Source organism: Aythya marila (genome assembly GCF_965140915.1).
Source record: "Aythya marila genome assembly, chromosome: 21".
Classification (NCBI taxonomy): Eukaryota; Metazoa; Chordata; class Aves; order Anseriformes; family Anatidae; genus Aythya; species Aythya marila.
This window is the reverse complement of record NC_139062.1, coordinates 266737-279704: the sequence shown is the minus strand read 5'-3', so window position 1 is coordinate 279704 and position 12968 is coordinate 266737. Positions and strand designations below refer to the sequence as shown.

At 37.5% G+C, this 12968-nt stretch overlaps 1 protein-coding gene across 3 annotated transcripts in view; it reads right to left on the bottom strand.

Moving 5' to 3' along the window:
• Positions 1 to 12968, bottom strand: part of PRKCZ (protein kinase C zeta) — a 44410-nt gene that overhangs the window by 23556 nt on the left and 7886 nt on the right. For all 3 annotated transcript variants that reach the window (XM_082776908.1, XM_082776910.1, XM_082776909.1), the window contains exons 4-5: positions 11834 to 11923; positions 11373 to 11423 (exon numbers count right to left, since the gene is read on the bottom strand). In XM_082776908.1, the coding sequence (XP_082633034.1) occupies positions 11373 to 11423; positions 11834 to 11923 (141 nt within the window). The remainder of the gene's footprint in view (positions 1 to 11372; positions 11424 to 11833; positions 11924 to 12968) is intronic.

Below are 12968 nucleotides of genomic sequence, written 5' to 3'. Positions count from 1 at the left end.
ATCAGCTGTCTGAAAAGCGTGCTTTACAACAACGAATGGCAGTAAGACAACCACAAAAATTTTATTTCCTCTGCGTTTGGATTTTACAAATGCTTTCTGCAATTCCAAAGTCTGCTTTTATGTGAACAAACCATAATGAAATCTTTTACCATACTAAGCAAAGAGATAATTTGCTATTGCTGCAAATCACTTCTCAGAGATTAATGCAAGTTGTTTACAGGCCAATTACATTGCCTGCCAGCTGGACAGTATGAGAATGCCCAGTTTTTGTTTTGTTCTTTTAATGTTTTGCTGAGCAGACAAGTGAGCATTCTTTCAAAACCAACTCAGGAATTGCAACCAGGAAATGGATACTGGTATTTTGGAAGGTCTCTGAATTACATGAAAGGTTAACATACAGAGAAAATTACATATAAAGATAAGTACATTTTGGGAAAGCGAACTCTAGAGAACTTGGATAGTGCATTGCTCTAACATCTGTTACGTAGTATTTCCCAAGCAGTGGAACAAAACTGCTTTCTAAAGCACGTAACAGACATACATTGTAGGGTGTAGTAATAGGCCTTTCTTATTATTATGACTGAACTGCTACATACAATTGACATTCTTTTTCAGAAGCTAGAGAAGAAAATATCCGTAACAATGCAAGCATCAACTGCTTTCACCTCTTGCAGTTATTAAAATGGTCAGAAGATGGCATTTTATTTATTTTATTTAAAACTGACTAGCATTTGGGAATCAACAGCATCCCCATTATACTTTTCAACAGACACCAAGATTAACCTTTATGGAGAGGAAAAAAACAAGCACAATTAGGACAGGAATAATGAGAAAGAAAAAAAGCAAGCGTGCTATGTGGAGTATCAGCAGAGAACCAACGGGGGGGACCACAACCCACCTCAGACCTGCCATTTGTTGCAACACAGCCAGAACACTTTCTGAATACCCTACTCCCCACTGGCTTCAAAGAGGTCAGCCGACTCCCATTTCAGGATTGCTGGATGCAAAACCTGTCCTCCATACACACTGATTTGTCAGGCGTGAGCTCTTGGTTGCTCATATTCATACCCTTCTGTTAAAATGGCTCCGTGCCATCACAAGGTGATAAACCAGATTTAATAAGATATTGGCATCCAATAAAAGCAGAGCTAACATCTCATTTCTAAAAAGCTGCACTTCTGCTGTGTTCTCCTTTAGATCAATCACACCTGTTAATGCCTTATCCTCTTTCTTGGTCTAAGAAAAAGACCAACCTCATTTTAAAAGCTCATCTGAATGGTTATTAGAAAATCAGGATTGCCTCGTCACTAAAAAATACTGACTGTATTCAAAATATATGAGAAAATTAGGAATCTAAAAACTGTTTTCAAGAACACAGGTTTTCAATTTCAAACAAAAAAATAGAAATACCTTACATTCACAGAAATACCAGAAATAAAATGGTCATCGCATACAAAAGTTTCCCTTAAAAGGTCCCTTAACTTGTGACCGACAGAAGGACTGATCAACCAAAAATATCATGCCTGCGGCCTGAGACACACTTCAGAGGCACCCTGTATGGAAGGCAGTGACACATCCTGCCTGAAAAAGACAGCTATCAAATGACCAGAAGACATCGAAGGAGTTGACTTGACTTTCTTTGCTCAAGAGATTCTATCAGCCTTCTAACTTGGGCACCTTATCTAATTTGGAGACATCTAAACATTCAGTAGAAAACAGTTTACAGCACTACTTCTTGAAAACTGTAACCCTACAACTATCACAGCCAACACGTATGTGAGATAGCTTGGCATGTTTCTGGAAATAGACAAAAATAAACTTTAAAATCCCATAGTCAGATATAACAAAAAAGACATTTTTAAATAGTCCAAACTGCCTTACCATCAAGTATAAGAACTGTAATTTTGGTTACGATGCTAAGTGCAATAGGAAGCATCACAGCTAAAGCAGCCTGGCTTAGGTATGATTTGGGCAATGCACAGAAACAGCTAATCATAGCTTGAACCTCATGCAAAACTCAACATCACCTTCAGCAAGGCACAACTGCACAATTTAGCATATCTACATAACATTCAAAAGTTTGATTCTTCTTATTAGAGACTGCTGGGCACTCAAGAGAATTCTTAAATACATCTGTAGTGTTACCAAAATGGATACATCTGGGATTAAAGAAGGATCAGAGTAGTATTCTCCTAATCACTGGCAGAGAAATTGTAGCAAGTTTGGGTGATCAACTTACTTCCATACTGAATTCTAGAACATCAACTGTGAAATTAATCACAGAACTTGCATACAGTTCTCTTTACTTGTGAGACTAACCATTTATTAACTAGTTGTTAAGAACTGTTACGAATCTGACTTGGTGGTTAACAGCCCAGTTTACTCATTAATATCTATTCAAAACAAAAATGTTTGACATTAACTTAAAAAAAAAAAAAACGGAAGAACACTGAACCAGTACTTAAATGATTTAATTTGCCTTAGTGTTGAATTACATCAAAATCCAGTTTGTTAAAGCGCAGCCAGCTAAGACTTGGTCAGATCAAACTTCCATCTAGTCTTCATTATCTTAAACAGCAAATTATAACATACCTATTGAAAGGGCTGAAGGGAAAAAACAAAGTTAACTGTTGATAAGCCTCCCAGACCACCTTTTACGAGATTTCATTTTTATAATCCTTACAGGTAATGGTTAATTGATTTCTCAGTGGAGTACCTGACTTTTAAATTACCTGTATTTCATTGGCTATCTTTTTCTAAGTTAATAGATGTTATTTCTTAAGTTTTCTTCTAATGTACATCAAATTACTCGATTTGACTTCAAGTGATAGACATCCACACCTATTCAATTACATCATCAATGAAAAATGCAAGCCTACTCAAAAAACCCACCAGCTATTCAAAATGAATTTCACATATTTCAAATCGATAAGGCTTGTATAAGGTAGCCTCCCCGATGCCCTTGAAGCCATTACTTGATTCCCACACTCAGTGTTAAGAAATACTTTGAGTTAGGCTGTTTTCCTTCACAGCATGATCCCATTACTTCAGCTTATGATCCATTCTAAACACAGCTCCATTTCCATTCCAAATGTTTACATTATTCCAGTATTAGCAGAATGGCAGCAGCTCAGTTTAGGTGTTACTTCATAAAGGAGTACTTTATCTCTTCTAATAAATCAGACTGAATGCATTTCTCTGGGTATAATATTAGCAGATTCAATTGGAAGGAATTCAGGAGCGTGCAGTATCTCAGTATGACAGGATACTATTACCTTGCAGCAGGATTAACATTCCATATCTCACTTTCCAGCCCAATAGATACGACCCATCAGTATCTCAGAGCACCTCATTCTGCTTTGTGTTAGGAGGAAAGCTGAAATTAACAAGAATCCACATTTGTCCACTTATGTCATGAGTTCTGGAAGTTGTGCTCGATTCTTGTCATCCAACAGAAAAGTCTCACCTCAGAGATTCTCCCATCCATACTTGCGCTCCCCTTCTAAGTGTATTATTTAGTAACTAAATAAGAAAAACCTGAATAATTTCAGAAGTTCAGCAGACCTGGTATACTCTAGATTAAATAATTATACACTAATAGCAAATTGAATCAGTCTACCAACATATTTTATGATGCAGAGAACTACCTTTTCCCAAGAAAGCAGCTATCCATCCCAGAGCTTCTCATAGTTACAGGGGAAAAAATGCAAATGATACCATCTTATGTACCTGTCCTCTCATCTGCTCTGTTAATGGAACGTTACAGCATTCTACATGTCAAAGAAAGCATGGTTAAATCTTTCAAGTTAATGATAGTATTTGTCTTTGAGCTTTCGGAAGGAGCCTTTCCATTCACCCCACAGAGGAAAGGAAGATAATTACACTAGATCTGCAAAGTTTACATGCTGCTTCCCACCTAAAACCCTTCTGATCTCTATTGTGTTCCCCATGATCTCTGTGTATACTATGAGAACTGCTGTGTAAAATCATTATAGTTATTTTTTCTAACAAGTTTGAAGTAACTTTGAGATAACCTGCAGTTCTATTGTTAAAATTGCACCTTGAAATTAATGGAGCAGGTCCAATGGTTCTATTCTGTAAGAACAGTTTTGGTTTCTGTAAGATCAGGTTTTTACTTCCATAAGATCAGGTTTATCACTGCCTGGGTTTTCCCTTTCTTTGCAATCCCTATGGGTAAGAATGATTTTTATAAGAACCAAAAATCTAAAGTACAGGAAATCCTGTACCAGTCACGGGGTATCTGCACCTGCTTTACTTAAAGCAAGAGATGATAACCTGAATTACGGAGGAGTTGTATGACAGTATTATCATCATGTTATTGTAAAAGTACAGAACCATATTAAAATCAAGGTTTTGATTTCAAGTATTTTCTGGTTGACCTTTAAGTACATCCCCAGCTAATAAACAAAGGAAAGCACTTACAGGAGAATAAGTAGTGGAACTTCAGAACTACAGATCAGGTGCTTTCTGGTCACTATTGAGCATCCCAGTTTTTCCTTTTTTACTACCCAAGTCACTACCTTCCCCCTGTGGTTTAAGGACTGAACTGCACAGGCTGTTCAGCACTTAACTCTTGCACTGACAGCGATGATTAGGACTCTCTAATGTCTCTTCTGAAAACCACCCTTTCAGCAGGCCCTAAAGTAGTTGCTATCTCCTTATTTACTTCAGAAGACTTACACTCCACCTAGATTTGAACTGACAGCAAGTCTGCAGTGGTTAGCCAACCACTATCATTACTTATTCTTACAAAGCTTTACACCTGAAGTACTCTCCATTTCAAATCAGCAGGACCTGAAGTTTCCCCTCACAAAACCTTAGTTCTCACAAAACTCAAAATTCCAGAGAAATGCTGAAGAGCCCATTTATCTGCTGTGCAAGCCTCTGGGGCTATTTGTGGCTCAGTTAAAAAATGTTAAAAGACATAACTTGTATAGAGAATGTGATTTTAAAAAATATTAGAGAGCCCCAAGTAGAAAACCACCCTCCTAACCTTGAGCATATCCTGTAAGAAGGTTACACGTTAAATGGTTCTTTCACGCTACCAAAACAGAAGGGCCTAACAAAGGTTTAACAGTTTTGCCCATGTCCACTGATTGCAACAAGAAACGCACAAAAACCCTTATCCCCTTTTCAATTTAGTTGCCCCAAATGCCTGTCCACCAAAAGCAGATTCTCCAGCTTATGAGAGAAGCATGTAGATTGAGGTCTGAGAGGTAACCCTGGGGGCTGCAGCCAGACATCACATGTCAGGCAAGTTTTCTAAAAGCAAGTGACATCTCCCTTGTATGTCAACAACCTGAGAAACAGCTAATAGAGGAGGGGATGAAATAAATAAAAGGAATACAAGGTATTTGTTGCAACACCTTAAAGACTAGCTCACGTATTTGTTATTCTACTGTATAGTTTATGAAGTGGTATACAAACATCTGCTAAGGCGTCTGATATTTTCAAGTCAGGGAAGACATCAAAACCCACAAACTGATGCATGCTCTGTAATTTCTTACTTAAATTATCCAAAAGCAGGCCTATCTTTTTATTCATCATTGGACATTTCAGAGCTGAGAAAGAGGTTGGAATTACTTTAGAATGAAAAATATTAAGTGATTCTAAACAATACAGATCATTAGCTACAACTCTGTATTCAGTGACTTACCCTGTCTCATGATCTGTACGTGTATTTTTCAAATACACCGTATATGAAAAAAACAAGTGGCACACAGAGAATGGAGGGAGAGATTTCAGGTATTCTTGAGAAACTATGACACAGCTATTTTCAATTCCTAGGCAATAATATAGCTTACATTAAAAATATTACAAAATTCTCCTCTGTCAGTTCAATTACTGAAAACCAGGAGGGGGTTACAAGCAGTTTCAAAATCGACTAATTACCCAGTGCAATCCAAGCTGTGTCTTCAGAATACTCTCTATGGTCGCTATAGTTCCTTTCTTCATTGGGGAATGAAATTGCTTCACGTGCTCTGAATAATCTAATCCCTGCTGCCAATACAGTAACAAATGAAGGGGAAAAACCTGCCTTATGAGCTAGAAAAATATTTACAGGCCACACTACTCTAGCAAGAAGCCTTTTGGAACTAGCTGTAGTGCTAGACAGAATATAAAGCAGAAAGCAAGTATCCATACTTAAAATAAAATAAGTCAGGACAATAACTAGGTTAGTACAATACCTTTACTCAACCCTACAATGAAATTTTCAAGAAAGGTGGCATGGGAAAAACATGAAGTCCGAACACCTAATGCTAAAATATTATTCAGCTAAAGAGCATAAGAGACATTCACAACACAATGTAATCATTACAAAAAAGAAAGGCCAGCAAGATCAGCCAGGAGTATAAGATAACAACACTAGTCTACCGTCATACTAATGCTCTAAGTACTTGTACATTAAAACATTCGTTCTGTTTCATGAAATGATTTAAAGGTTCCGTACTCTGCATTCTTGTATTACATGAAAGCCACAACAAAACAATCATAACATTTAACACTAGCCACCCAAATCAAAGATATTTTCAATATTAAATACCCACATTTTGTTCCGAAGTAAAAATACAGAGGTATACTAACACAGTATATTCTGGTTAAAATACTAGAGACTAAGTGAAGCCTTATTCAAAACAAGCATTTCACAATTAAAAAATCCACTAAATACAATTCAGCAAAAAGGCCTTAGCAAACGATGCTTCTAAAAGCATTCATCATTAGATCAGCAATCTTAAAATAAACAGGCCCTGAACACATACCATCAGGGTTTTTTGGATACATTTCTTTCATTAATCTCCCTTAGCAGCAGCAGCAGCAGCATCACTCACTCTTCTGTCCTTTTCCTCCCAAAATACACACCCCAGGAAGGAGGCTTTTCACTGCAATTTTATCAGCATTTCGGAGAGGTCTCGCCGCCACATCCCTACGCACAGGAGGCTGCAGGAATCTCTGCATTTGTAACATCTATGGCTGCAAAGGAGACTGGTAGGCAAAGCAACTATATCATACCCAAAACGCTGACTTCTATTATCTACCACACCACACGTACACACACACTGCATCAATGGCCTCAATTCACGACAACAATCACGATGATACACCAAATCTATGCACAAGGCATGCATTACTCACTGGGTTTTATTCTTCAGCTTCTTCAGCATGGAATTCTTTCTCCTCTACAATGCAGTAGGTATGAAATGAAACATTTTCCCTTTATTCCACTGATGCCGCTGTTTGAATACCATTAGATACCAAGGACAATAGGCAGGATCAGTTCGAACATTAAGCACAAATATTTAATGGAAGACTGGTTACCCTCGTCTCTCCCTTTCACATCTCTGCCTCATGTATCCAGGCACGGGTGGTACTGGCTCCCTTGGGAGGCTGTAGCTAGCAGCTGAGGCACAAACTAAAACATGGCATGGATGTCAAGGAGCTGATGTCACAAAAACAAGTATTTCTCTGATAAAATGGGCAATTCTGGCAGGGAAGTCTTACAAATCAATAGGAATTGTTCAGCTCAACATGCTTTGTTATACAACGCGCTGCAGCAGCGAGAGGAATACATCAGAGCAAGATCTGTCAGGGTAAATAAGCAGAGACAACAATAATTAACAAAACTGCCAATCAGGCATCATGCTTTGTATCAGGGTATCAGGAAGGCTCTCACTTAGGAGCACATACAAGAAACACAGAGCCACTTCCCAACAGCCTTGTTTAATATTGATTCCAAATTAATTGCTCATCTACACTTAAAAAATAAAAATATTTTAATGCACTCAACTGGCCTAGAAGTCTCCCATCTTTATCAGGAAACATCGCGACAAAGTGCCTGAGGCTCCAAGCCAGCAGACGCAAGGCACACCTACAAGAGGTCAAATTCAGCATCTGGGAAGGAATGTGAGAGGTTTTGGAAAGCCTGCCACCTCACCCACACAGCAGGGCTGCCATGCCAGTTTGGGGTGTGTTAACTGCCCTGCTGAAGGTACAGGGACTGCTTCTCCAGCAGCAGCTGCGCATCTATAGGAGGAGCTGAGTCTACAGGGGGAAAAGTGCAAAAATTCAGGAGCAGGAGGAATACAAAGATGATGTAAATCAGCCTGGAGAATCTGTGCAAGTTCGATTTTGCAGATGGCATTGCATTAATAAAAACTGAGCTTCTTCAAGTGCAAAAAGAACTTCTTACACCACATGACTAAAATTTAAATGCTATTTGCATTCCTTATTTTATTAATGATTCCGTGCATTTCTTTCAAGCTTCACTGGCTGGCACAATCTCAAAGCCACATCGGTTTCACAAAGTTCTTGGACAGATAGCAATTATATTATTAGATTTCAATATAAATGCAAAACACTCAGTACATATTTCTGCACTCTTACTCCAAAAGATTACTGTTCTGAAGACAGAGAGAAAAACCTTACAATTCCACAGAAATTCACCGCTAAATATTTCCAATTCAGAAGACTGCATGCAACTATAGTTACTCCATGACCTAATGTGAACAGGCCCGAGCAATATATTGCTAATTAAATAATTGAGCAGTTTGATAGTGCTGTTTAAAAATTTCATTTCAAACTGTCTGCAGTTCTGTAACAAACTGTAAGCCCATACTTACAGACTGCTAATTTAAGCAGAAGCCCGTTTGGGATAGAGTGACTAATTAACTGCTTAGTTGCCTCTGGAAGTAACTTGAGACCAACTTAGAAGCTCCTTGTATAGCAAAGGGAAGAAGCTCTAGAAAAGGATTTGTTATGAATGTAACTATAATGATAAAGCTGATAAAACAAGATTTAGAGAAATACTGGCGAATTTCTATTTCTGGCGTATTTTAGTCCTGTTAACTTCATACTTTAGGCATACAACACAAACAATTAAGCTTCTGGGTATTTTTGGTGCACAAGAAGTTCTACTCAGTTAATCTGCTTGCCTTGCGTGTCCTTTAAGTAAGCAATATCCCCAATATCAGCAGCATCTCAATACAGTCTAAGTGTATGCATGCATGTGACAAGCAATAATGCTGAATGCATTAGTGTATGCTAAATTAGCACTGATGCAATTTAATAGCTCTGTTGTAAAGCAATTTGAAAATAGTAACAACCAGGCCACGGTACCAGATTTCCATCCAGGTTCCATGGATGCAAGCAGGCAATATGCACTGACTGAATTTATCTATTAAATGAAAAACCCAACCACAAATCACATATAGAGCACATCCTACTGAACAGGTGTTTTAAACAATCAAAGGATGAATCAACATGACCTGCAAAACCCTACAGACGGAACACTCAGGTCACCTGAACCACCTTCAACAATGTATTTCTGTGGTTCATCTGGTGGTTTGGGATAACTACAACATCTATAAAACAACATGAAAAACTTTTGTACTAGAATATCCACACCTGTAATGATACCATTAAATTGCAGAGAACTTCACATTGACACGATTTGCACAGATATCCCTTCAAGCAGCAGCCTTCCCCTTTCCACTCCTTTCCCTCCAGTTTGTATATTCTACCTGTCAGCATTTCACATGAGTTTTGTGTTTTTGCAAGTAATTCTACTTGGAACAAGCACCAGTCTAGACTGGTACAAGGTAAGTCTTTCCTCCTTCTGTCATTAACCAGCTGTAGTAACTGAAGCAGAGCTGGAATCAGCTGGTTCTTTCAGTTCTTATATTGGGAACATGGAATAGCATGGATGCCCACGAACTCACTCCCTACTGTTTTCATCCAACAAAAGCAAATTAGAAAAATAAGACAAAATGAATGGGCTTAATACATTGGGAAACAGCCCTAAACACTGGGGTGATGTTGGTTTGTTCTATTCATAGCTGTGGAGTTTGGGTGGAAAAGGGGAAAGGACAGCACCCCAAAGTCAGAAATTTAAGTGAAATCAGCTCTTACATCTTCACTGAAAGGCAGCTGTTTCACAGAACACAGCATGGAGACTTACAATGGAATATTAATACTTGTCGTTACCTGTGGCATCAAAACCTGCCCAAGACCACAGGCATTCTAAGGCTACGTAATCTCTAAGTCTATTGCTTTGTTTTACTGTAACACTGACAGAAGTCAAAGGCACCCAAGGTATTGAATTACCCAAAGATCTGAAAACATCATTACCAAAATAGGATACAGGACAAGTAACAAAACACAGGGAGGGAAAACCTTACTACTGCTAACATTATCTTCTGTAGACAGAGCAGTTTGTTTTTTGCCTGCCTATGCAAATCTGTCACCTTTCCAGTCAAGACTGGGTTTATTCTGAGACCTGAAGGTGTGACAGTCTGAAGTAGTGCTCCTTTTACAAAATTCACATCAAGAATGTATTTAAACCTACAGAGCTAAGACCGTACTTGACAGAATGATCATGAAGCTTAAGCCTGAAAATATTTCCCCATATTTTCAACCTGTTACTCTTAATTGGAAAGTGACAGCATGGTGAAACCTACACATTTTCAACATACAGTAAAATGTAACAAGTCCTCCTTTCAGTTTTAACTCATGAACCAACAAGTATTGAAATTAAGTTGTATTTGCCTGCTCACTCAGTAGAAATACATTATGTGATGTAACAAAGGGGACCAGTTACCAATTCTCTTGTTGAAACCTGAGCAAAATTAATAGAAAACCACTGAGCTACTATTTTGACAGGTACAAAAAAGTACACAAAAATATTAAACAATGCACTAACACCACAGATATATAGAAAACCATGTATTATAAACAGCTACACACAAGCTTGGCAGGTTCACCCTAAAGACCGCTGGGAAGACCACAGATACCTTTTTTTCCTTCTGAAAAGAAATGAAATGTCTTTTAAAAAGTATTTCTTTAATATTTCTGACCAGTGTAAAAAAAGTCTATTTTCTCTGATTAGCTTAATAAGGATTCCAAATTTTGTATTGCACATTTACTCCTTTCTACCAGGTAAGACACCTATAATTATCTAGTCACAACTTGAAACTTTGATACATTAATAAGCCTTTTCTATAAAAGGCTGTAGTTCACTCTTCTTCAGTACATCACTTCCTTTTCCTGCAAGTAAAAAAAAAAAAAATATATAGGCAAAAGCAAGGACCATATTCGAATCCTGACCTCTTTTCCTGCCAGTGTACCAGCAACCAGAAGCCATTATTAATCCTCAAGAATATTAAAATACTACAGTATTGATATACATCATTTCTCTATTGAGATACATATTAAATAATTGACTATTTTATATTCTACTGAAGCACAAAACTGATATACACGTACACAAAGCCAGTTTATGAAAATCTTTCAATGTATTTCTTTTCTATATGACTGCAAAAATGCAAGCTAGACATCGATAGCATTCTAGTACTCACTGTCTTCTCCTGGACAAGGCATGCCTGGTTTCTCCGGAATACTTGGGAAAACTAAAACAAAAAACACAATTCTTAACGAAAACTTAACAGTACTCAGCCATACTACCATTTCTTCGATTCTTGAATACATTTACTCAAAAACTGAAGTTTTCGGAAGCCATTAAATAATTCTGCTTGAGAAGAAGTAATCAAGACTAGTGCCCGCACTAACAAGATCTTATACTTGAGTACAGCATCAACAAGTCAGTGCAGTTTAGCACTGTATGCCCACTGCATTGTTTCAGCTTTGAACTCCACACCCAAAGTAACACTTCCATCTTACAACATCTAAGAACGGGGTACCAGCTACATACAGAAAAATGGGATTTGTCAGCCTAACAAGTCATTCCAAATTGACATTTACAAAACCATTAGTTTTATCAAGCAATGTACACAAGGTTCTCAAACTGGATAATACTTGCCATGAATTATCAGCCCTTCATCCCTGTTTTGACAATACAAACGGAAGGCTTCTTCCAGTTCCATCTGAGATGAGATAGTACATGGGTCACCTAAGGAAAAAAACAATCCATCAGTAAATTTATGACTGAAATATTGAGAATTTCAGTTAGTAAGACATGTATCAGCCTTCAAAGTTGTGGATGGGATACAGATATGCCAATGTTAATGTGGAAATAACAAAATTAATAGTCTCTAAACTTTTCATGGTTTGTGTGGACATTTTCAGGAAAATTGGTTTGTGGTTCTTAACTTGCATTTAGTAGAAAAGCTAATAGAAAAAAATCATGAGATCTGCTTAGTCACAACAAATCCTATCATCAAAAAAATACTTCATTTAAAGTAATATCTTCTTAGTGAGCTATGCAATTGAATGCATTTCATTATTTTTGAAAACCTTGGTACAATACTTTGTGAGCAAAGGTCTGGTTCTAAGCTTAGTTTATTTCAATTATTTCAATTGCTCTTAACAGCTGTCACAGCTGAAAAACCTCTAGGATCCATAGATCCAAGTGGAAGAAGTGCATAATTGGCTGCACTTACTAAGTCATTCTTCAATCCTATCCAGCACCTATGCAAAGGTTTTTGTTGAAGTTTCCATCTTCCCTGAAGTCAATCCTTGCGAACTTATCTGAAAGAGCTGCATTTTAAAATCCTTAACATATGTATTCAAAACCCACTGAAACTGTTTAGAGATTTTTAAACAGGTCAGAAAATTATGTTTACATGTACATAGGGAAAAGTGTAAACATTCGCAAATACCTGTTTTCAAAATATGCTCTCACTATCCCATAGTTTCTTTTGAAAAGCAGTCATAGGGATTAAGCATGGATATCTGTTTCTTTTCTTCCCCTCTTTTGAAATTATCTGGTAGGCATTGTCAGCACAGGAAAGCCCCACAGATTTGAAACATTTGTCTTTTTGTGGAAGAAAACATCTGTACTTCCATCCAACTGCATAGCAAACCTCCCATACTGCACCATTTGTTATAATACTTGCTTTTTCAAACCTCCAGCAATATCTTCTATGCATCTTCAGACAAAGGAATGCATGTTAGTTTGTCATCATAATGTTATGTATGCCAGCTATCTTTACCAT